The sequence below is a fragment of the Leptodactylus fuscus genome, chromosome 9 (genome assembly GCF_031893055.1).
Source record: "Leptodactylus fuscus isolate aLepFus1 chromosome 9, aLepFus1.hap2, whole genome shotgun sequence".
NCBI lineage: Eukaryota > Metazoa > Chordata > Amphibia > Anura > Leptodactylidae > Leptodactylus > Leptodactylus fuscus.
In genome coordinates this window covers 87,272,808-87,300,164 of record NC_134273.1, presented here as the reverse complement: position 1 = coordinate 87,300,164, position 27,357 = coordinate 87,272,808, and the positions used below count along the sequence as shown (strand labels likewise).

General features: G+C 47.4%; 1 protein-coding gene across 2 annotated transcripts in view; it reads right to left on the bottom strand.

Annotated features, from left to right (window-relative positions):
• Positions 1-27,357, bottom strand: part of SRGAP3 (SLIT-ROBO Rho GTPase activating protein 3) — a 61,488-nt gene that overhangs the window by 17,159 nt on the left and 16,972 nt on the right. For both annotated transcript variants that reach the window (XM_075286957.1, XM_075286958.1), the window contains exons 2-5: positions 4,712-4,907; positions 3,338-3,500; positions 3,069-3,131; positions 2,806-2,991 (exon numbers count right to left, since the gene is read on the bottom strand). In XM_075286957.1, coding sequence (XP_075143058.1) covers positions 2,806-2,991; positions 3,069-3,131; positions 3,338-3,500; positions 4,712-4,907 — 608 coding nt within the window. The remainder of the gene's footprint in view (positions 1-2,805; positions 2,992-3,068; positions 3,132-3,337; positions 3,501-4,711; positions 4,908-27,357) is intronic.

The window sequence follows — 27,357 nt, the reverse complement described above, 5'->3', positions numbered from 1 at the left end:
CTCTATATCTCCGCTTGCTTTGTATATTACAATCCACCACTCTCTATATCTCCGCTTGCTTTGTATATTACTATCCACCACTCTCTATATCTCCGCTTGCTTTGTATATTACTATCCATCACTCTCTATATCTCCGCTTGCTTTGTATACTACTATCCACCACTCTCTATATCTCCGCTTGCTTTGTATATTACTATCCACCACTCTCTATATCTCCGCTTGCTTTGTATATTACAATCCACCACTCTCTATATCTCCGCTTGCTTTGTATATTACTATCCACCACTCTCTATATCTCCGCTTGCTTTGTATATTACTATCCACCACTCTCTATATCTCCGCTTGCTTTGTATATTACTATCCATCACTCTCTATATCTCCGCTTGCTTTGTATATTACTATCCACCACTCTCTATATCTCCACTTGCTTTGTATATTACTATCCACCACTCTCTATATCTCCGCTTGCTTTGTATATTACTATCCACCACTCTCTATATCTCCGCTTGCTTTGTATATTACTATCCACCACTCTCTATATCTCCGCTTGCTTTGTATATTACTATCCATCACTCTCTATATCTCCGCTTGTTTTGTATATTACTATCCATCAGTCTCTATATCTCCGCTTGCTTTGTATATTACAATCCACCACTCTCTATATCTCCGCTTGCTTTGTATATTACTATCCACCACTCTCTATATCTCCGCTTGCTTTGTATATTACAATCCACCACTCTCTATATCTCCGCTTGCTTTGTATATTACTATCCATCACTCTCTATATCTCCGCTTGCTTTGTATATTACTATCCATCACTCTCTATATCTCCGCTTGCTTTGTATACTACTATCCACCACTCTCTATATCTCCGCTTGCTTTGTATATTACTATCCACCACTCTCTATATCTCCGCTTGCTTTGTATATTACTATCCACCACTCTCTATATCTCCGCTTGCTTTGTATATTACTATCCACCACTCTCTATATCTCCGCTTGCTTTGTATATTACAATCCACCACTCTCTATATCTCCGCTTGCTTTGTATATTACTATCCATCACTCTCTATATCTCCGCTTGCTTTGTATATTACTATCCATCACTCTCTATATCTCCGCTTGCTTTGTATACTACTATCCACCACTCTCTATATCTCCGCTTGCTTTGTATATTACTATCCACCACTCTCTATATCTCCGCTTGCTTTGTATATTACTATCCATCACTCTCTATATCTCCGCTTGCTTTGTATATTACTATCCATCACTCTCTATATCTCCGCTTGCTTTGTATATTACTATCCACCACTCTCTATATCTCCGCTTGCTTTGTATATTACTATCCACCACTCTCTATATCTCCGCTTGCTTTGTATATTACTATCCATCACTCTCTATATCTCCGCTTGCTTTGTATATTACTATCCATCACTCTCTATATCTCCGCTTGCTTTGTATATTACTATCCACCACTCTCTATATCTCCGCTTGCTTTGTATATTACTATCCACCACTCTCTATATCTCCGCTTGCTTTGTATATTACTATCCACCACTCTCTATATCTCCGCTTGCTTTGTATATTACTATCCACCACTCTCTATATCTCCGCTTGCTTTGTATATTACTATCCACCACTCTCTATATCTCCGCTTGCTTTGTATATTACTATCCACCACTCTCTATATCTCCGCTTGCTTTGTATATTACTATCCACCACTCTCTATATCTCCGCTTGTTTTGTATATTACTATCCATCACTCTCTATATCTCCGCTTGCTTTGTATATTACTATCCATCACTCTCTATATCTCCGCTTGCTTTGTATATTACTATCCATCACTCTCTATATCTCCGCTTGCTTTGTATATTACTATCCATCACTCTCTATATCTCCGCTTGCTTTGTATACTACTATCCACCACTCTCTATATCTCCGCTTGCTTTGTATACTACTATCCACCACTCTCTATATCTCCGCTTGCTTTGTATATTACTATCCACCACTCTCTATATCTCCGCTTGCTTTGTATATTACTATCCACCACTCTCTATATCTCCGCTTGCTTTGTATATTACTATCCAACACTCTCTATATCTCCGCTTGCTTTGTATATTACTATCCACCACTCTCTATATCTCCGCTTGCTTTGTATATTACTATCCACCACTCTCTATATCTCCGCTTGCTTTGTATATTACTATCCACCACTCTCTATATCTCCGCTTGCTTTGTATATTACTATCCATCACTCTCTATATCTCCGCTTGCTTTGTATATTACTATCCACCACTCTCTATATCTCCGCTTGCTTTGTATTCCACTATCCACCACTCTCTATATCTCCGCTTGCTTTGTATTCCACTATCCACCACTCTCTATATCTCCGCTTGCAGATGTAACCATTGTGCAAAGACCTGTACACACCGAATACTTTATACAGCTGAAGGTGTGTTACAGTTACATCCAATCTTGATAATTTGCACCTGTGCTCTGCGCACATGAACAAGGTTCAGCCAGGAGTCCATTCACTGACAGCAAGCTGAGATCATGAAAATGGTGAAAAATGGAAACAAAGTATCTTGGAATTACATTTGCAACTTGCATTTCTTGTTTCTAGTGCTCCTGATTATGTCAGTGCTATATTGGGGCTCCCTTACTAGAACCAAGGTCCCTGAGGTGCCTCCTGCATCGAGAGCACACTTCTGGTATATTTATGTAAGGTGGGTATACTCCTTATATATCTAGAGCTGCAGTCTGAGGCTGTTAACCCTCTCATGCCTGCAGTATACAGCACCCCCACCTTCTCCTTCATCTTTTCGATTTTTTTGGCAGAGCTGCGCCTCTGCTGTCTGTCTTCGTGGCGCAGGGCGTTGGGCCCGAGCTCTGCAGATTTGCTGAACTGTTTCTCCTCCTGCTTCTCTGCGTCCTTCAGTTTGCTCTCGGCGTTGATACTTTCTGCATGGTACATGTGATACGTCTTCATCACCTGCACAATAAGAAGGGTCAGACTATGCCGTCACAATACCAGGCATACACATAGGAACGCCAGCGGAGGACACTCACCGTATACAGCTCATTTGTGACCTTGGCCAGCTCCTCGTGCATCTGCAGACCAATGTCTTTACTCTGCAAGATAGTGGAGAAACATTCAACCACTATATACAATAGACTTGACTGCAGCTCCTGTGCCCCCAAGGCAACACTTCATGTTCTGTGCTGGGGCTTGTATAGGACCATCCACATACACGTCTATGGCGCCCCCCATAGAGAGGGAGCAGCAGCTGGCAGACTTTCCTAAGGAAATGACTGCACCTCCTCCCACTCCTCCTCACCTTCTTGAAGAGTCTGATGACATCCTCGCTGATGTGTGACAGCCTGACAATGACGTTATTGAGGAAGATGTCGTTCAGCGTGGCGTGGTCTTTACTCTCACGCCGGGTCTGGGACAGAACCAGATACCAACAGTTGACCGGAGACAGGAGGTGCTGATCCTTCCTGAGAAGTGACATGTATGAAATATTATATCTGTCCCTGGAAAGCTGGGTGACCACCAACAGGGTTGTCATTACCTCTCTAACATGGGGGGCCCCTAAATCCCCGAGAGGCAAGCATGCCTAGTTGCAATATCCCATCTACATTTGCAATTCAGGGCCCTGGGAAAGCTGGGTAAGATCCACAATATATGGACGCTGCTATTACTGAGCTGTATCTGTTATTGATGGTGATGTCGGCCTTTACAAGGCTCCTATGGCTAAAACTTCCTATATCACTGCAAGACAAGCCAGATCTGTCATTCCAGGCTCCGGGAAAGCTGGGTGACAACTCCTATGGGTTGTCGCTTTAATGGAGGCTCCTTGACTTGTGATCCATCATTCCCAAATATTGCTAGATATAAATAGTCTAGAGCCGGGCGTGTAAGTAAATGCTGCACTGTGTACGCCTCCACCTGCGCAGTAAATAACAAGCGTCAGTCGTCCGGCCGCCGCATTCATCACTGTCCTATAATAATAGCGGCTAATTCTCATAAGACACAAAATCAATGGAAATCGAGTTCAGTAATCCACTAAGAGAAGAAATACAGGGGCAGGGAGTGACATCACAACAGAGCCTGGACCAAGGCGGACTACAGGCCCCAGCATGCTAAGGGAAGCCAGAGACATCGGGTTTTCCATAAAGCCACTGTAGAGGTGTCAGGGACCTATAGCTCCCCCAATAGGAGATGACAATACCTGCGGGCCCCTCCGCCTGTGATCAGATACACGTTATTTTCTTGTTGTTTTTTGTTACTTTGTTGTTGTTTTTTGTTACTTTCTTGTTTTTTGTTACTTTCTTGTTTTTTGTGGGTTTTTCTCCTGTTAAGGATCCCCCTCCCTGCGATAGAGCAGCGACTACACTACTAGATACAGCAGAAATAGAGCGATACCAATATATCAGAGTCCAATGAGACTCTTTGGGCCTCCGCCGGGTGACCAGGGGACTCTGGATATGTTTGGTGCTTGTGCCGGGAGCTTACATATACAGCAAATGGAAACTGCAAGACGCAAACGTAGCATCCCATAGATCTGTCCGTCCAACCGGCAGCAAATAAAGGGCAAGTTATTTTAGGACATTTATGCCTCAAAACATCTGAAAATGACTGATGACCTATACAGGCTTATTATGGCCGCACGTGCTGGAACATTAACCCCTCACGTTCTTGTGCTTACTTGAAGTGATGCTGCTCCCGGGCGCTGCGGACCTTGGAGGAAAACCTCTCGGCCAATTTCTCCAAGCTGCGGGAATATTCCAGTTCTATCTCTGCTTTCCTGCGGAAAAACTCTTGCAGGTCCTGGAGAAGGGCCAGCCGGGACTCGGATTGTTGCTCCAGGCACTTAAACTGTTCCACCAGCTGGCTGCGGATCTCTGCAGAGAGGCAAACATAGAAAGGGGACGGTCAAACACGCTGCCCTCCAGGTACACCATTAATATCTGGGCTGGCAGGAGATGAAGCCTTGAGAAGGAGGTCAAGTCATTGCCCCGCACAGGAGGGCGCACCTGTTCTCCACAACCAGGACACAGAATCTCAATGTCATTCCTTGTCTTATTCCAGGACAATTATCTAGGTAAACACAGGGTAAGAAGGACCAGGGCGCCCTCACATGACAACGCTGTCTGCTGACTGTTTCCATATACAACAAGACCTTTCTGCTACTTCCAAACTGTCTTCATATGAGAGAGGGACCAGGCTGGTACTTGTAGTCCCACAAGTCCATTCACGACATGTCAAGCAGAACCTTAAAGCCTCCATTTATTGTGCCATACACATAACAACACTGCAAACGTTATGTATGTATCCTCATGTATATATTGTCAATGTCCGCACTAGTTCTTTCCACTATTCTGTACGTATTGTCATTTTCTACAATCCGCTCAATTCTTTCTGTATTCGTTTTGCTCCATTACATAAGTGCAATTAATATATTGGCTCCTGTACAATGTATATCAGCCATAGTTACTGCCATTAGGGACGACTCAACATCTGGACCTTGCTTTGGGTTCTTGTCAGGACCTTGGACAGCTGCCCTAGAATGTCCTCAGGGCCTACCCCACCTTCTCTGTACAATGTCCTCATAGCTCCAGCTAATAACCCCCCCCTCCTTGTATCCTCTGCTGACAACAAGGATCTGCACCGCACCGCGGAGATCAGGCGTCCTCTGCACCCCGTCCTGTCATATCAGTATCACAGTATGGCCTCCTGCAGGGTGTGCTCAGGATTATAGACCATAGGGGCCAACTGGAAAGTCCAGAGTCCCGCAAGGTCAGCGAATCTCCAGCGCCCGGCACAACGTTCCCTTGTCCGCTGTCATGTTATATGTGACATGAGCACATTGTGGGTCACATCTAGAAGAGCGTGGCCAGCACAATGCATGTCCCAAAAAAGAGTGTGAATGCACCGCTCTCCCAAATCTTTGGCTCATAATGTTGGCAAGCAAAACTGTGGACCATTCGTGTTTGTGGCCCCTACTAATATGTAGAGTATCAAAGACCGAGCTGCAAAATAGGGAGCAAGTTGTATTCCTGCACTACAACCCCCAACATGATCCAACCACTTGACATGATCATAATACAATTCTGCTATACTGTATGTTTCGGCCTTTTCCCTAGCAGAAGGGTTAAGTGCACTACGTGTCACATTGTGGCAGTTTCGTCCTTTGCCCGGGACTCTCAGGATAAATTACAATGCTTGGATTTGCTATAATTGCTACTTGAACCGCACACATGTGGCTCAGCCCTTAGAGACAGAGTAAAGAGACGGCGCGTATCAGGAGGACGCCATGAAAGCCGCGCTGCGCAGAGTCTAGTGTGCCGCTCTGTGCTGCAGTTAGATCTCTGCAGATTGATCCACCGGGGATTCCCTTGGCAGCAGCTTTGTGTCCCGGCAGATAACCTGACACCTCGCCCTCAGAGCCTGCGCCTTTAAAGCTGCGTTTCCGGCTCTTATTTTAGTTCCAAGTAATTTTGTAATCTGTAATTAGAAGCTCTGCGGGAGCACAAGGAAGGCGCAGCGGCTGCAGAGATCTTAGGAGGAGGCCGAGGAAGCGCAGGAGAAGAAGAAGAAGCCGCTGAGATCACTGCGGGCTGCACAATAGCCAGGCACATACATGACAAGCTCTGAGGAGTCTGCACCAAAGTGCCCCACTGGGAGCAACACCCCATCTGTGGGCCGCGGCGGCCATGACAGGTGCAGCTGAGTCACACACACCGCACACAATACAGCTTTATATATCATGGAGTAGAATGCGGCTGAAGGTTTGTTACAATGTAGCAAGTCTAAAGAATCCGAACCTATGATACATTGTACCTGAAAATGGTAACAAGCTCAGAACAGGAGAAAGAGTCCGGCTGCTGAATGCAACTGTAACAAATCCTCAGCTGTGACAAGAGGGGTCAAGGGGAAGAGGCAAGAAGTGTTATGACGGGGAGGAGCAAGAAGTGTTGTGATATGGAAGACATAAGAAGTGTTGTCATAGGGAAGACATAAGAAGTGTTATCATGGGGAAGATGTAAGAAGTGTTATCATAGGGGAAAAGCAAGAAGTGTTGTCATAGGGAAGATGTAAGAAGTGTTAGCATGGGGAAGAGTCAAAAAGCTATGTCAATGGTGAGAAGTGTTATGTAGGTGAAGAATTGGGGAAGAGGCAATAAGTGTTGTCATAGGGAAGGAGGGAGAAGTGTTATCACAGGTTCCTTCCAGCTCAGGCTACAATGACAACCACTGATACTACACACAGACGCCATATAACAATGTAAGGACTAGATACAGCGCCTTATCGGAGCGCGGCCCATGGGCTTTATTGTGCATTGTTTTAGGCGGGGTTCTCCTTTAAGCAGCGGGAGCCGGTGCCTTCAGTGATATCTGCGCTGCCGCTTATCTCCGCTCCCCGGGTATTCCCATAACATTATCCTTTAGTCTTTAGAAAAGAGGAAATTGAATCCCCCGCCGCCGAGCGCCGCCGAGCGCGGAGTCACCGGAACATTCCTTATCTTCTCCTGGTGAAACATAAAAGCAAGAACTAAAATATTCCACACGAAAGCCGATACAAAGCAACGAACCCTCCTCCATAAATAACCCTGCGCTCCATTAACCATTTAGCGGTAACAGGAATCAATAACCTGTCCAAAGGCAGCGAGCGGATTGATCGCAGGATTTACTGAGCCAGCAGAAGACTCGCTGTAATGGCGGCCGTGCTGAGCTTGGACTATCGGACGGCTTTTCAGTCTAATTGCCCGGGCAAAGTGTAGGGGGAGGGGGGACGTACTACAAATACCACACAGCCCATACAGTCACTGAGGGCACAAATTCCTGATCACCTCCCCTTTCAGATCATACAGCCATATCATACATTAGTAATGCAAATATTTTGTGTAATACTCTCTGCGGCCACTAGTTGTCCCTGCCCACACCAGGATGTCAGATGATACTGCCCTGGGGCTACAACACTGACACCTTTTGGTGAAAAACATTTACTGCACCCCAGTGGAAAACCTAAAGTAGAAAAACAGCAGATTATAGCCAAATATGCGGCACCATATGGCGGTATTATGTAAACTTTATATAGATTTATTATTTGGGCGCTGCCTAGAGCTAGACATGTGGAAACTATATGGCAGCATTACATCGTTATATAGCTGTAATAATGACACTGTATGGCAGAACTACATAGACTATACGGCATAGCGGTATTATACAGAAACTGTGAGCCAATGTTATGTCTTTATTTTACATGACAACTTGCACTATATGGCGGTATGGTGTGCGGACGATGAAGTAAAGCAATCTGACAACATATAGAGGGAGAATTATATACCCACTGTATGTTCACTGTATGACAATACTATGTAGACACTGTATGGCAGTATTATATGGAAAATACAGGACATTGTAGTTCACCACCATCTAGTAGTATTATATACATACTGTATGGCAAATTCAGTGCAATAAACTGGGAGCACGATACGGTAATATTATATCAGCACTATACGGCAGTATTATATGGAGACTATATGGCAATGTAATTCAGCACAGTATAGTGGTATTATATTCATATTGTACAGCAATATTATATCTCACAGTTCAATAACATTATGTGAGCACTGTGCGGTAATATTATATGAGCACTATATGGCAGTATTATATGGAGACTATATAGGAATGTACAGTTGTATTATATATATAAATGTAGATTATACGGCAACTTTATGGCAGATTTCTGTGTAGCCTATATTACTGTTATGTGGCGGTTTTATTTAGCGCTGGTCTAGCAGTATTATATGATGCGTATTATTGCAGTTTTCTCTACCTTGCACAATCTATGACATTTCTCTCTTTATACACATGCACCTTCTCAGACTATTTTAGGATTCCATAATCCCTCCGCTCCCCCCCTGATCTGCCCCCTCTAAACCTCCGGACCAGACACATGACCCGTCACCGGCTCCGGCCAAGATGCAGAATATTCCAGAGAGTTAAATATTGTTCTGCAGTCATGCATGATCCGGCTGGAGCCGATCCCAGAGTTACCAAGGTGACGGCGAAAAAGAGCCGCATTCTGGAGTCAGGACCGTCCGACATCTCTGCAAAACAGTGGACGTTACCGTGCAGGAGCCATCGCCAAACAGCCAATACTGCAGAGCCCTATAGAACAGGGCGCAGCATCGAGGACAAAATCTGGACCCCCACCCAAATGACCGCTGCTCACACCCCACAGGATACAATATAGTGAGATGGTCCTGGATTAGATAAATGGCGGCCATATTGATTGTCTATGGATCCCCTAAAGAGGAGTCTGGAGCAGCGGCAGCCCCTCATATGTAATATAATGTAATAGAGAACATTTGTGTCCCCGGAAACTGCCACACGACCCCCCGTCAGTCACCGCTGCAGCAACCACGACCCAATGTGACAAGAGGGTGACCGTGTATATATCAGCAGTGAAGGGGTTACTGCGGAGCGGCCGCCTGACACGCTGCCCCCCATTACATATGTAGAGGAGTCAGGGGCGGGTTAGCCAGAGACGCCTGGAGAATTGGGAAACAGGATCCTTGGCTTCTCCTGCCGCTCAGTGCAGCCAAATCAGAGACTGAGGAGGGAGGGATGCGGAGACAAAGAGCCAGACGGGAGACAGTGCGGGTGAATGGCGTTATATGGTAGAGCAGAGATGAGTGTGTCGTGTCAGAGGCAGCAGAACTGGCCTTGTCACATATGTAGTAGTGCTTAGGTGGTGAAATGGACCAGACTGAGGTTGTGCTATGCAGCAGAGCTGAGACGGTCAGGTGTAGTAGACTGAGGTTGTGCTATGCAGCAGAGCTGAGACGGTCAGGTGTAGTAGACTGAGGTTGTGCTATGCAGCAGAGCTGAGACGGTCAGGTGGAGTAGACTGAGGTTGTGCTATGCAGCAGAGCTGAGACGGTCAGGTGGAGTAGACTGAGGTTGTGCTATGCAGCAGAGCTGAGACGGTCAGGTGGAGTAGACTGAGGTTGTGCTATGCAGCAGAGCTGAGACAGTCAGGTGGACCAGACTGAGGTTGTGCTATGCTGCAGAGCTGAGACGGTCAGGTGGACCAGACTGAGGTTATGCTATGCAGCAGAGCTGAGACAGTCAGGTGGACCAGACTGAGGTTGTGCTATGCAGCAGAGCTGAGACGGTCAGGTGGAGTAGACTGAGGTTGTGCTATGCAGCAGAGCTGAGACGGTCAGGTGGACCAGACTGAGGTTATGCTATGCAGCAGAGCTGAGACAGTCAGGTGGACCAGACTGAGGTTGTGCTATGCAGCAGAGCTGAGACGGTCAGGTGGACCAGACTGAGGTTGTGCTATGCAGCAGAGCTGAGACAGTCAGGTGGAGTAGACTGAGGTTGTGCTATGCTGCAGAGCTGAGACAGTCAGGTGGACCAGACTGAGGTTATGCTATGCAGCAGAGCTGAGACAGTCAGGTGGAGTAGACTGAGGTTGTGCTATGCAGCAGAGCTGAGACAGTCAGGTGGAGTAGACTGAGGTTGTGCTATGCAGCAGAGCTGAGACGGTCAGGTGGAGTAGACTGAGGTTATGCTATGCAGCAGAGCTGAGACAGTCAGGTGGACCAGACTGAGGTTGTGCTATGCAGCAGAGCTGAGACGGTCAGGTGGACCAGACTGAGGTTGTGCTATGCAGCAGAGCTGAGACGGTCAGGTGGAGTAGACTGAGGTTATGCTATGCAGCAGAGCTGAGACGGTCAGGTGGAGTAGACTGAGGTTGTGCTATGCAGCAGAGCTGAGACGGTCAGGTGGACCAGACTGAGGTTATGCTATGCAGCAGAGCTGAGACAGTCAGGTGGAGTAGACTGAGGTTATGCTATGCAGCAGAGCTGAGACGGTCAGGTGGAGTAGACTGAGGTTGTGCTATGCAGCAGAGCTGAGACGGTCAGGTGGAGTAGACTGAGGTTGTGCTATGCAGCAGAGCTGAGACGGTCAGGTGGACCAGACTGAGGTTGTGCTATGCAGCAGAGCTGAGACGGTCAGGTGGAGTAGACTGAGGTTGTGCTATGCAGCAGAGCTGAGACGGTCAGGTGGAGTAGACTGAGGTTGTGCTATGCAGCAGAGCTGAGACAGTCAGGTGGACCAGACTGAGGTTGTGCGATGCAGCAGAGCTGAGACGGTCAGGTGGAGTAGACTGAGGTTGTGCTATGCAGCAGAGCTGAGACGGTCAGGTGGAGTAGACTGAGGTTGTGCTATGCAGCAGAGCTGAGACAGTCAGGTGGAGTAGACTGAGGTTGTGCTATGCAGCAGAGCTGAGACGGTCAGGTGGACCAGACTGAGGTTGTGCTATGCAGCAGAGCTGAGACGGTCAGGTGGAGTAGACTGAGGTTGTGCTATGCAGCAGAGCTGAGACGGTTAGGTGGAGTAGACTGAGGTTATGCTATGCAGCAGAGCTGAGACGGTCAGGTGGAGTAGACTGAGGTTGTGCTATGCAGCAGAGCTGAGACAGTCAGGTGGACCAGACTGAGGTTGTGCTATGCAGCAGAGCTGAGACAGTCAGGTGGAGTAGACTGAGGTTGTGCTATGCTGCAGAGCTGAGACAGTCAGGTGGACCAGACTGAGGTTATGCTATGCAGCAGAGCTGAGACGGTCAGGTGGACCAGACTGAGGTTGTGCTATGCAGCAGAGCTGAGACAGTCAGGTGGACCAGACTGAGGTTATGCTATGCAGCAGAGCTGAGACGGTCAGGTGGACCAGACTGAGGTTGTGCTATGCAGCAGAGCTGAGACGGTCAGGTGGACCAGACTGAGGTTGTGCTATGCAGCAGAGCTGAGACGGTCAGGTGTAGTAGACTGAGGTTGTGCTATGCAGCAGAGCTGAGACGGTCAGGTGGACCAGACTGAGGTTGTGCTATGCAGCAGAGCTGAGACGGTCAGGTGGACCAGACTGAGGTTGTGCTATGCAGCAGAGCTGAGACGGTCAGGTGGACCAGACTGAGGTTGTGCTATGCAGCAGAGCTGAGACAGTCAGGTGGAGTAGACTGAGGTTGTGCTATGCAGCAGAGCTGAGACAGTCAGGTGGAGTAGACTGAGGTTGTGCTATGCAGCAGAGCTGAGACGGTCAGGTGGACCAGACTGAGGTTGTGCTATGCAGCAGAGCTGAGACGGTCAGGTGGACCAGACTGAGGTTCTGCTATGCAGCAGAGCTGAGACGGTCAGGTGGACCAGACTGAGGTTATGCTATGCAGCAGAGCTGAGACGGTCAGGTGGACCAGACTGAGGTTGTGCTATGCAGCAGAGCTGAGACGGTCAGGTGGACCAGACTGAGGTTCTGCTATGCAGCAGAGCTGAGACGGTCAGGTGGACCAGACTGAGGTTATGCTATGCAGCAGAGCTGAGACGGTCAGGTGGACCAGACTGAGGTTATGCTATGCAGCAGAGCTGAGACAGTCAGGTGGACCAGACTGAGGTTATGCTATGCTGCAGAGCTGAGACAGTCAGGTGGAGTAGACTGAGGTTGTGCTATGCTGCAGAGCTGAGACAGTCAGGTGGAGTAGACTGAGGTTGTGCTATGCAGCAGAGCTGAGACGGTCAGGTGGACCAGACTGAGGTTCTGCTATGCAGCAGAGCTGAGACGGTCAGGTGGACCAGACTGAGGTTATGCTATGCAGCAGAGCTGAGACGGTCAGGTGGACCAGACTGAGGTTGTGCTATGCAGCAGAGCTGAGACAGTCAGGTGGACCAGACTGAGGTTATGCTATGCAGCAGAGCTGAGACAGTCAGGTGGAGTAGACTGAGGTTGTGCTATGCAGCAGAGCTGAGACGGTCAGGTGGACCAGACTGAGGTTCTGCTATGCAGCAGAGCTGAGACGGTCAGGTGGACCAGACTGAGGTTATGCTATGCAGCAGAGCTGAGACGGTCAGGTGGACCAGACTGAGGTTATGCTATGTAGCAGAACTGAGACGGTCAGGTGGACCAGACTGAGGTTATGCTATGCAGCAGAGCTGAGACGGTCAGGTGGACCAGACTGAGGTTGTGCTATGCAGCAGAGCTGAGACAGTCAGGTGGAGTAGACTGAGGTTGTGCTATGCTGCAGAGCTGAGACAGTCAGGTGGAGTAGACTGAGGTTGTGCTATGCAGCAGAGCTGAGACAGTCAGGTGGAGTAGACTGAGGTTGTGCTATGCAGCAGAGCTGAGACGGTCAGGTGTAGTAGACTGAGGTTGTGCTATGCAGCAGAGCTGAGACGGTCAGGTGGAGCAGACTGAGGTTGTGCTATGCAGCAGAGCTGAGACGGTCAGGTTGACCAGACTGAGGTTATGCTATGCAGCAGAGCTGAGACGGTCAGGTGTAGTAGACTGAGGTTGTGCTATGCAGCAGAGCTGAGACGGTCAGGTGGAGCAGACTGAGGTTGTGCTATGCAGCAGAGCTGAGACGGTCAGGTTGACCAGACTGAGGTTATGCTATGCAGCAGAGCTGAGACGGTCAGGTGGACCAGACTGAGGTTATGCTATGCAGCAGAGCTGAGACAGTCAGGTGGACCAGACTGAGGTTGTGCTATGCAGCAGAGCTGAGACAGTCAGGTGGAGTAGACTGAGGTTATGCTATGCAGCAGAGCTGAGACAGTCAGGTGGACCAGACTGAGGTTGTGCTATGCAGCAGAGCTGAGACAGTCAGGTGGACCAGACTGAGGTTATGCTATGCAGCAGAGCTGAGACAGTCAGGTGGACCAGACTGAGGTTATGCTATGCAGCAGAGCTGAGACGGTCAGGTGGAGTAGACTGAGGTTGTGCTATGCAGCAGAGCTGAGACAGTCAGGTGGACCAGACTGAGGTTATGCTATGCAGCAGAGCTGAGACGGTCAGGGGGACCAGACTGAGGTTATGCTATGCAGCAGAGCTGAGATGGTCAGGTGGACCAGACTGAGGTTGTGCTATGCAGCAGAGCTGAGACGGTCAGGTGGAGTAGACTGAGGTTGTGCTATGCAGCAGAGCTGAGATGGTCAGGTGGACCAGACTGAGGTTGTGCTATGCAGCAGAGCTGAGACAGTCAGGTGGACCAGACTGAGGTTGTGCTATGCAGCAGAGCTGAGACGGTCAGGTGGAGTAGACTGAGGTTGTGCTATGCAGCAGAGCTGAGACGGTCAGGTGGAGTAGACTGAGGTTGTGCTATGCAGCAGAGCTGAGACGGTCAGGTGGACCAGACTGAGGTTGTGCTATGCAGCAGAGCTGAGACAGTCAGGTGGAGTAGACTGAGGTTGTGCTATGCAGCAGAGCTGAGACGGTCAGGTGGACCAGACTGAGGTTGTGCTATGCAGCAGAGCTGAGACAGTCAGGTGTAGTAGACTGAGGTTGTGCTATGCAGCAGAGCTGAGACGGTCAGGTGTAGTAGACCGGGGTTGTGCTATGCAGCAGAGCTGAGTGATGTAGTGCGACTTGTCAGGTGGAGCAGCGCTGGGTTTGGCAGGTGCTGAAGAGAAGAGTTTGCCAGATGCAGCAGAGCTGAGTGTCCACCACATACTTCTACAGAGTTCAGATGGTGTAAGGAGCAGAGCTGGGTTTGTGATATAGTATGGCTGAGTGTATCAGATGTAGCAGAGCTGAGTTTCTATAAAGTACTAAGCCAGAGATTCTCCAATGGAAGAGTTGGCTATTATGTGATATAGTATGACGGAGATGGTCACTCATTTCAGTGATGTAAAGGGTTAAATGACAAACCCAGCTCTGCTCATCTGATCTCATCTTCTGTATTTCATGTCTAACATTACCCAGAGCTGTGGCTGCTGCTTTTTGTCTTGTATGAAATGATAATGTAATAACCGGCGGCTCATTACTGATATCACAGGAACATATTGATCCTACAAGAACCCAAATGTGTCCTGACAGCGAGCGCCACAGGACTCGGCGCGGTAATACGCCATCTGAAATCAACCTAGAAGCATAAGTCATAGGCAGCAAATACTGGTGACAACCGATAGTAGTGACCATAGAGTTGTCAGCCAGCATCTAAAGGGTGTACGAGTATAACTATGTCAGTCTCCACTGAACGCCTGGCATTCTATTCATTCAGGATGAGCAGTGCTACAGACAGTGGTGACGGGCGCTGGATTTAGCCTGTGCTATTCCTGGGTACGGAGGTGTTCGCTGCCGCCACATTTTGGAGATATAATTACATTTTTATACAGGAAGAATTAAAATTTCTGCTAAATTATACGTCTCGGATTGTCATGTGACCCAACGTAGGCGACTCCGGAACAAGCCAGCAATGGGTGACATGTGGGGTTAGTAGAATTTAGGAACAATTAGAAGGTTAGACAAAGCTACTTATATGTCCACACATCCGATCGGAGGGATTTCCGGACCACAGGGCGCCGGAGTAGTGGAATGGCACCGTATAGCGAGTGATAAAACCGTCACAATGTATCCAAGCTGGTAAAATGTATCCGAGTCTTCACACTGGATACAACGAGCCGGAATCATCCTGGACACTGCCTGAGATAGGGAAGGAGATGACCTGTAGATATGGACGTCTTAAGGACAGGTAGGTCCATGGTGGGGGAGGGGATGACCCAACAAACAGCTGTGGCGGATTACTCCAGATACACAACATATCAGCTGGGAATGGCGCCAGGTCCCCGAAAGCCGCAAGGAGTTTCATATTGTTGGACAAAGAGCCAAGACGTTGAAGATTATTGTTCTCTGGACCGGACCCAAACTAATAACAAAGCCCAGATAGCAAACCCGGCGTGTAGAGGAGCGCCGAGTGCACAGCGACGGGACCGCGGCTCCAGGAATCGGCAACAGTCACACAGCCCACAATCACATGGACAGAATGGGACCCCGTTATAGGATCTATATGGCCACAAATCTAGACCCCTCCTGACTTACTGAAATGAACATGGATCATCGTCCTGCCAGTCTTCACTGCCACCTGGGTATTATATTCATGAGCTCAGGATGAACATGCAATGCTGCATCACTTATTGCAGTCTACAGAGAAATTCTATCATAATTAGTCGCTTGACAGTAATTAATTGGATGAAAATCCAGAGCAGAACCGCGGCAGCGAAAAACGTAAGGGACCCTGGAAATACTACAAGGGACGATCACCCCCAGCATGGCCTGGACTTACACCCGGGTGTCGTAGTCCTAACAGAGCGCGGCCTGCTCACGTATTCCACCGCGCTCATTAACATGCACTAATTATTCGCAGGGATAATTAGCCACGCGGCTTTACCGCCATTTAGACGACTTTTCCTAAGTAATTATAGATGTAAGAGGAGATAAAACATCAAAGTAATGAGAAGTGTTGAAGGGGCCGCCTGTTACATAAATCCCCTTATCTGCCCTGGAAGGTTCCTCCAAGTCACCTGGGACCGAATCCCCGAATAATACACAGGCGGGTGTTTATTCTGCGCACTCACTGCAGAGCGGGAAAGTTACCGTCACCCTCTGATAGGTCAGGAGAGTCCAGCGGGTGTACGGCCGCCGGGCCACAGGGCGTGAGGAAAGAGACATAAGTGTGCACAGGAGCTGCATACACAGAGCGACACAAGTGCAATAACTGGCTGTCTAAGACTCAGACTGATGGCGATGCTTAGGATAGGTCCATATCAGATCTCTGGAGTCTGACACCTGGCACCCCCACCGATCAGAAGCCACAGCCGCCATATCTGGATATAGTAAGGAGCAGGACATAGACAGCGCAGCACACTGGTCGTGTCATGCTACTGCAGCTCAGCTGTCATTCACTTGTATGGGATCTAAGTGGCAGTACCCAGCACAGCCAGTAAGGAGTGTGTGGCGCTGTCCATGTCCGGATCCATGCACTGTGCAGATTAGGTGGGCACGGCAGCCACATTGAGCACTGGAAATAACTCCTTATGTGTATAGGGCCGATCTCCAGCAATCCCCATTCTGAGCCTTGATCGCCACATTGTGTGGGTGGAGCCGATCAGGGGTGCGGACACCTCAGCCCAATATATTCATTACAGCCCATGTTCCAACTGTCCACCCTGTGCACCAATAAGTATCGCACACTCATGACCCGGCCACAGCCTCACCTACCGACCCTCTACAGAACACTATAGGTTGGCACTAACTACTACACACAGGGAATACCCCAAAAGAGCCGCCATATGGAGGTGCTCAGACCCCGCCAAGGCCATCACAGTGCGCCCTCCGGTCATTCACATCAGTCTCAGCACCCAAGATTCTAATTCCAAAACATCAATTTATAAAATATATATTTACTTCCTGCCGAATAAATCTCCCCAACCCCGAGAGTCGCCCCAAATAATCCAAGAGATTCAGTCAGTGGTTCTAATGTTAGTGCAGAAATCTTCTATCACCAAGAAAGAGGAGAAGACGCCGAAGATAAAAATAGTAACAAAAGAGTCACCAGAGTTCTCCAGATACATATTGTTACATATATAAGACGGTATTATAGGAGTTATATTCTAGTACATAGGGGGCAGTATTAGGGGGAGTTCACATGGAGTAATGTGCTGCGTGATGTAGCACGTATACAGATGTGATACAGATAGCACGTATGTGAGACTTTGAGCGCCGTATACGCTTCCATTGATTTCAATGGGAGCCGGGATCGTATACGCCACGTTATTTTGCGGCCGTGATTTTGTGGTACGTTGCTCCGTGTGAACTCCCCCTTATAGTAGTTATAGTCTTGTAGATAGGGGCGGTATATTATATATACATTACATTGATCACTGCACTATTTATGTTGATATTGGGACCTTCCTTCCCAGATGAGTCCTCGGCTCCGTATCGGGGTCGCTCTCTGTGGGATCTTCCATCTTGCTATACATGAGTGCGCAGAGCTCAGCTGTTCCCATCTCAGGGCTCAGTGCTGGGACTTCCATCCGTCCCCCGGAGCTTGCACTTCTCACACACACACAATCCTCTCATGTTCTGGGTTCATTACTTTGATATTACTAATGGTCAGCGGCCTCATTGCTCGGAGGAATCCATTAAATCCTGCGCCGCACCACCGTCATCTGCACCTGCGTGAGGAGGGAGCAGCGATGGCAGAGAGAACAGATAGGGGAGCATTTCTCTTCATGGGTGATGGGTTTTGGAAAAAAAACTAATAAAAAAATAAATAAAGCAAAAATGATTATTTTGAGCAATGAGCAGGGGTTGGCGTCCTGGTGCGGTATGTGAGCACAATCCGATAGCACAATGTAGACTGCGCCCTAATATACCATTGGTGAGGATGTCGAGAGTCCCCACTCGATAAGTCCTGAGTTATCCTGAAGTTTAGCGAGGGATACAGTAATCTTCCAGAAGTGAAGTAAGGGTCCCAACCCGTCTTGTAATATAAAGAAGAACTTCACGTTTGTAGGTGCCAAAATTTTATTTTTAGTAAAGTCAAGTGAACGTTTTCGGTCCCATGGACCTTCATCAGACTCTGTTCATATAAAAGTAATCGTATCCCGTAATACGGTGAATGGCGCACCATTCTTTAGCCATAGGCCTTACTCTAAGCGCTGAGACACTGCGTGGTTACCTTGTAACGATCTCTTGATATCTATTGCGGGCACGGTCCGGTCTCCTGGAGACTGGTTTGGAGTGCTTATCCTCTCCTGATATTCACCGTATTACGGGATACGATTACTTTTATATGAACAGAGTCTGATGAAGGTCCATGGGACCGAAAACGTTCACTTGACTTTACTAAAAATAAAATTTTGGCACCTACAAACGTGAAGTTCTTCTTTGAGTTATCCTGAAGGTTACGTTTCGGCGCTGACAGATGATTGGGCAGGGGAGTTATTTGGAGACCTTCACCACATTGTGACACACAGGACAGCTTGGCCGGGGGGGGGGGGGGGGGTGTGTGATGGTTGTCGTATTGCTCATGTTTTGCCGTATTTGATTTCCAAAAAACACACAATGTGTTCCAGATTCAATCGAGTCCCTGTTAATGGGAACACTGGGAGTATAAGACACGTGTTTCCACTTTAGTGCCGTTATCTCTGTAAGTTCTGCACAATCCGGTCCCCTCCCGTTCCACTTGGCTCTGTCGCCATCATGCCTGAACCCTCCAGCGCTCATGGCGGCCATGACAGACCTTCCAGAGACGCACGGCTTAGGATTGTTACCGTGCCAGGCGTTTGCACACAGCCAGATGGGCGCTCGCTAATGAGATAAATCAGTTTTGTCAGATTCTAATTGGTTTCCTTCTAGTAGACTCCGAGCTTATAAACAGCGAACGAGCAGGGAAAGGGTCAACGCGAGAGACGAACAACAGATGTAAGGATGGACCAAGGGAAAACCCTATAGTCTACAAGGGCAGCGGCCCATCCGCCTGCGGCACCTCCGAGCACGGACTTAGGGGGGTCATTTAGTCAGCAATGGAGAGAGCCTCGCACCAAAACCTGCAGAACTGCCATAATCAGAACTGCCACCCCTATACATGACTGTATATATGCTTCACTATAGGCCACCCCTATACATGACTGTATATATGCTTCACTATAGGCCACCCCTATACATGACTGTGGATATGCTTCACTATAGGCCACCCCTATACATGACTGTATATATGCTTCACTATAGGCCACCCCTATACATGACTGTATATATGCTTCACTATAGGCCTCCCCTATACATGACTGTGGATATGCTTCACTATAGGCCACCCCTATACATGACTGTATATATGCTTCACTATAGGCCACCCCTATACATGACTGTATATATGCTTCACTATAGGCCACCCCTATACATGACTGTGGATATGCTTCACTATAGGTCACCCCTATACATGACTGTATATATGCTTCACTATAGGCCACCCCTATACATGACTGTGGATATGCTTCACTATAGGCCACCCCTATACATGACTGTGGATATGCTTCACTATAGGCCACCCCTATACATGACTGTATATATGCTTCACTATAGGCCACCCCTATACATGACTGTATATATGCTTCACTATAGGCCACCCTTATACATGACTGTGGATATGCTTCACTATAGGCCACCCCTATACATGACTGTATATATGCTTCACTATAGGCCACCCCTATACATGACTGTATATATGCTTCACTATAGGCCACCCCTATACATGACTGTATATATGCTTCACTATAGGTCACCCCTACACATGACTGTATATATGCTTCACTATAGGCCACCCCTACACATGACTGTATATATGCTTCACTATAGGCCACCCCTATACATGACTGTATATATGCTTCACTATAGGCCACCCCTATACATGACTGTATATATGCTTCACTATAGGCCACCCCTATACATGACTGTATATATGCTTCACTATAGGCCACCCCTATACATAACTGTATATATGCTTCACTATAGGCCACCCCTATACATGACTGTGGATATGCTTCACTATAGGCCACCCCTATACATGACTGTATATATGCTTCACTATAGGCCACCCCTATACATGACTGTGGATATGCTTCACTATAGGCCACCCCTATACATGACTGTATATATGCTTCACTATAGGCCACCCCTATACATGACTGTATATATGCTTCACTATAGGCCACCCCTATACATGACTGTGGATATGCTTCACTATAGGCCTCCCCTATACATGACTGTATATATGCTTCACTATAGGCCACCCCTATACATGACTGTGGATATGCTTCACTATAGGCCACCCCTATACATGACTGTATATATGCTTCACTATAGGCCACCCCTATACATGACTGTATATATGCTTCACTATAGGCCACCCCTATACATGACTGTATATATGCTTCACTATAGGCCACCCCTATACATGACTGTATATATGCTTCACTATAGGCCACCCCTACACATGACTGTATATATGCTTCACTATAGGCCACCCCTATACATGACTGTATATATGCTTCACTATAGGCCACTCCTATACATGACTGTGGATATGCTTCACTATAGGCCACCCCTACACATGACTGTGGATATGCTTCACTATAGGCCACCCCTATACATGGCTGTATATATGCTTCACTATAGGTCACCCCTATACATGACTGTATATATGCTTCACTATAGGCCACCCCTATACATGACTGTATATATGCTTCACTATAGGCCACCCCTACACATGACTGTATATATGCTTCACTATAGGCCACCCCTATACATGACCGTATATATGCTTCACTATAGGCCACCCCTATACATGACTGTGGATATGCTTCACTATAGGCCTCCCCTATACATGACTGTATATATGCTTCACTATAGGCCACCCCTATACATGACTGTGGATATGCTTCACTATAGGCCACCCCTATACATGACTGTATATATGCTTCACTATAGGCCACCCCTATACATGACTGTATATATGCTTCACTATAGGCCACCCCTACACATGACTGTATATATGCTTCACTATAGGCCACCCCTACACATGACTGTATATATGCTTCACTATAGGCCACCCCTATACATGACTGTGTATATGCTTCACTATAGGCCACCCCTATACATGACTGTGTATATGCTTCACTATAGGCCACCCCTACACATGACTGTATATATGCTTCACTATAGGCCACCCCTACACATGACTGTATATATGCTTCACTATAGGTCACCCCTATACATGACTATGGATATGCTTCACTATAGGCCACCCCTATACGTGACTGTATATATGCTTCACTATAGGCCACCCCTATACATGACTGTGGATATGCTTCACTATAGGCCACCCCTATACATGACTGTTTATATGCTTCACTATAGGCCACCCCTACACATGACTGTGGATATGCTTCACTATAGGCCACCCCTACACATGACTGTATATATGCTTCACTATAGGCCACCCCTACACATGACTGTATATATGCTTCACTACAGGCCACCCTTATACATGACTGTATATTTGCTTCACTATAGGTCACCCCTATACATGACTGTGGATATGCTTCACTATAGGCCACCCCTATACATGACTGTGGATATGCTTCACTATAGGCCACCCCTATACATGACTGTATATATGCTTCACTATAGGCCACCCCTATACATGACTGTGAATATGCTTCACTATAGGCCACCCCTATACATGACTGTGAATATGCTTCACTATAGGCCACCCCTATACATGACTGTGGATAGGCTTCATTATAAATCACCCGCTAGATGTGACACGCTAAAGACCATCCCCATAAGCGCTTCACTAAAGGCCACCCATGGGTACGACTCCCTAAGGACTACCACCAGACGTTCTGCACCACAGGCCACCCCTTAGTAAGGCCTAAACAAGCCCCTTGTGGCCATGACTGGCTTCAGGCTCCCCTGGACATGCTTCAGTAAAGGCCACCCCAAATGTGCGGGGTTACAAGCGAGCCTGGAAACGCTTCATCACAGACATTATCGTCTCCCCAGTAGTCAGGACACATTTATTCTGGAATCGCCCGACTCTGAGGGCTCCAGTATTTGGGTAGAAGGTGAGAAATTTTGCAAATGAGACTGAAAACCCCCTGAAAGGATGAGCCAGATCTGTGCGACGTTCCAGCCGTGTCTCTGAGTGGCCGCCATCTCCTGATGTCATTATAGGATGGGATTGCTCGTTATGCGGCTCTATAATCTACTCCATATTGTGACGTGTCACATGACTAACGACTTCCCGCTGGGAGTGAAGGCGTTAACATCGCTGCCGAGAAGTATTTGACAGAGTTGGTGACCCCGGTTCACGCTACGAGAGATGGAGGGTGCGGTGCACAGAATGATAAGCAGGACCGAGATCTCCTGTCTGCTTCTATATTCTTCTCCTCATTCATCCCTCCGAAAATAACTGATGCGTGTGACGGCTCCGAAACGCGGGGAACGTTCATCCATCGTATAGGAGTATAAATAGGGAAGACGGTAAATATGTGATCATTGTGAGAACAAACATCACCACATTGTACACCGTAAAGAAGAAACTACACAAGACACAAGGAAAGCTGCAAAAATCATCTTCAGACTGCAAGGAGCGAGCAAGGCGTAACAGGCCCCAAACCTCAAATGTGCAGATGTAACGCTATACCGTCATACAGTACACACATAGCTATACCGTCATACAATACACACATAGCTATGCCATACAGTGCCAAAGAGTACCCACATAACAGTGCCAGATGTCAGCCATACATACAGTATACTACATGGCATCAGAAATATACTATACAGAGGCTAAGTAACAGCGCCACACAATAAGTAAATAATACTACCATATAGTGCCCCAGTAATAGCGCCCTAATTTAGCCATACACCTTAGTCATGCTACACTACAGAAATTGTATAGAACCTCAACAACAGTATACTATGTATGTTACATAGTATATACAGCAGAGGGGCTGAGTAACAGTGCCTTGCATTTAGTTAGTAAATACCGCCATATAGTGCTCAGATAACAGTGCCATAAGTTACTCATATGTTTTAGTTATGCTGCACAGCAGAAATAATATACTGTAAAGAGTCTAAGTAAGAGTACCACACAATACGCTAGTAATTACCGCCATACCAGAGGTTGTAGTCATGATACATAACATAAATAATATACAGTACAGGAGTTACGCAACAGTAGCACGCAATGAGTTAGTAAATACCGCCACACTAGAAGTTTTAGTAATTCTATACAGTGTCGCCACCACCATATACTTCAGAAATATACTGTACAAGGCTTAAGTAACAATGCCATGCAATGCTAAAGTAAATCCCGCAATACTGTGCTCAGATAACAATGCATAACAATAAATTATAGATGTGTCTTAGGCTATACAGTACCGCCACCACTATATACTGTACAGTGCCGCCACCATACACTGCAGATATAATATACTGTACAGTGCCGCCACCATACACTGCAGATATAATATACTGTACAGTGCAGATATAATATACTGTACAGTGCCAGCACCATACACTGCAGATATAATATACTGTACAGTGCCAGCACCATACACTGCAGATATAATATACTGTACAGTGCAGATATAATATACTGTACAGTGCCAGCACCATACACTGCAGATATAATATACTGTACAGTGCAGATATAATATACTGTACAGTGCCAGCACCATACACTGCAGATATAATATACTGTACAGTGCCAGCACCATACACTGCAGATATAATATACTGTACAGTGCAGATATAATATACTGTACAGTGCCAGCACCATACACTGCAGATATAATATACTGTACAGTGCCAGCACCATACACTGCAGATATAATATACTGTACAGTGCTGCCACCATACACTGCAGAAATAATATACTGTATAGTGCCACATACTGCCATATAGTGCTCATAAATAGCTTCATATTCAAAGTAAACTAATAACAGGGTTACACAATACCTAAATAATGCCGCTATATTGTAGACTTAACATCCAGATCCAGTCAGAAGCTGTGGGTATTCAGCCATCGATGGCGCCCCCTCCAGCAAGGATGACTGATACACCCCTAGGACTGGGCGATTGGATTCCTGATGCTGCACTGAATTCTGGATAGATCTAGAGCAGTTGTGTCCCTTCTAACCCTCATGGATGAGAATCCCCGCTGCAAAGATGACAGGTGACTGCGCCCTGAGATACACCATGACACTGGATGGAAGTGCCCTTTAAGCCTTTGCCTTGTGCACACTGGCCCCTTGGCCCTCAGCTGTACACTCAGGGCCACACACGCTACTCAGTTCCTCAGTCCTGACCTAGGCAGATCCTCCGCCCAGAGGGTTTAAGGCCGGGTCACAGCATCGGGTCCACAAATACCGAAATACAGCGAGCGCGCGTGCAGACAGAGGAGCCCTGGTATTTAAGGAACAGAGGCAGCAAAGAATACGACTTCATGAATATTTCATCTCCCAGTGCAGAGAAGAGGGGCCGCAGTGTAGGAGCCCGCAGCCATCTGCCTGACGCTCCAGATATATTTAGAATAGGAATCTCAGCACATCTCCCAGTAACTGTCTGATCCTCACTCGTCAATGTGCACGGGCCTGTACACTCAGATAAGCGGCGCCTCCGCTGACAGCCCAGGAACACGGGATACAGGACTCAGGGAGAGCACAACCTGTACACAGCTACAAGAGCCGCTCGTCACATTGCCTGACGCTACATAGTAACATCTCACCTGGTACAGTGCATTACACCATAGAGGCAATCACCCAGCTTTCTCCAAATCCTGAAAGGCAAATGAACCTTAGGAATGATTTAGCATTCAGGACTCTTGAAAAGCTGAGACCTTGAGTTGACCTTTTAATATATATATCGAATTTTAGCAATTTCTTAACTTTATCTGTTCTTGGGAAAGATGGATGGCAACAGGTCCAGCCATAGCTAACACTCTCAATGCCTGGTCACCCAGCTTTCTCAAATTCTGAATGGTAAATTATGCAAAGGTAAAGGAGCAGGAAATGAAGGAAAACATGGGTGCGACCCCCTGTAAGGACAGTCACGGCAGCCATATTGGTTGACACCTAGCTTTCCCAGGAGCAGATAGAAATTAAGACATGTCTAGAGAAAGGTCCATTCAAATGTGCTGCAGATATTTATATAACCTGCAGTGGGGGCGGGGCTGTGACAACCGTATAGTAATAGTCATTACAATAGGCAGTGTAATATAATCCAATGTCAGTGGGCGGTGTCATGAAGGGTGGAGTTCCCCTTTAAGCTGCTCCATATTCTTTGCACAGTCATCACTACCTGATATTAGCAGAGGAATGTGATACAACCGCTATAATGGCCTGAGGAGTGTCAGATACCGCGCGGCCTGCGGCCTGAGCTGCTGGAAAGGAATGAATTAGACGCTGGGCCGCCTAAGGAGGAGGAGGAGGAGGAGACAGCGCCCCGGAGGGATTCAAGGACTTTCCCTAATAACATGGAGATTTTCAGAATATTCATCCTAAACTAAGATATGGAAGTAAAAAGACGAGAAGATCAAATGTCTGCACCGAAAGGGGAAAGTAACACGGGAGACGGAGACATCAGGGGTCACAGTGCTATATACAGGACTATATACAGGACTATATACAGGACTATATGCAGGACTATATACAAAACTATACACAGTTCTATATACAGGACTATATACAGGACTATGTACAGCACTATATACAGGACTATATACAGGACTACACACAGCACTATATACAACACTCTATATACAATGTTACACAGGAATCTAGATAGATAGATAGATAGGAGATGTATAGAATATAATATACAGCCAGGATACAGTGACAGATATCCAGATATATCACTACAGTCCACCCTGTTATTGGGGGGGGGGGGGGGGGGTTGTGTCTTCCATATTGATATAAGGCCCCGCATAGGGAAGTGCAACTAAAAAACCCCTGCAGAAATAATACCGCTATAAAGACTTTTTTTGTTTTTGCAGCTTTTTCAGCGTTTGCAGATGTTTCCTCTGCGGATTTTCCGATGTTTCCGTGGATATAACGGATATTCTGCAAATATTTTTCCGCCGTGTATTTTTTTCTGCAATGTGTGGATGGGATGAGCCAGAATAATATCATGTAATCCGCAGGGCGTGCGCAGCGTGGGGCCCCGGCCTACATGAAGACATTGGGGTGTCTATGGGCAGGCCTCCGCCTCCGCACTAGGTTGGACGACCCCCACTCTTCTGTTAGTTCATGGTTGTTCATTGCCGAGGTTATTTGCCCCTCAGGATTATGGGAAAGCTGACTGACAATCACTAAGCGCTATAATGTCGGCCCTATTGGTTGTCAGAGAGCCATAACTAAGACGCAGGTAGTCGCAGGTGAAGACGAGGACGACTCAAGGACTTCCATATAACATTTCTCTCCTTGATATTGCAGGCGCTGCCTGATAACCCGGGGAGGGGCTTTACGTTTCGGGTCCCCCCCTTTCCCCCCGGCCTCATCATCTGATAGTATGGAGTGTATTCAGCTCCTCTGCCGGGCCCGATATTGGGAATGGCAGCGCTCCAGCCCCCGCTATCTAATCTCCATCCTCAGACTCCAGAAGCCTCAGCCGCGCCGCCGCATCCTCCTCGCCAAAATCTTCTAGGGAACGGATTTGCATATTAAGTGTCATTGTTCAAAGCGTCAAGACACCGATTCCCATCTGCAATATGTCTTGTAGCTTAACCTGAGGACGAGCGAAGTTCCCGCCATAAGAGGCGACCTCGGCGACGGCGGCACTAAAGACGCTCCATCTGTGTGATAGGACTGAGGAAATCAGTGTTACCCCGAGCAACCAACCGCCATCTCCACCGCAGTCCTTGAGCCGTCCTCAGACTCCGCACAGCTGCTTCTTCATTATATCTTCTTCTGGGAAAGATGGGTGACAACAAGATGGCCGCCCTAAGCCT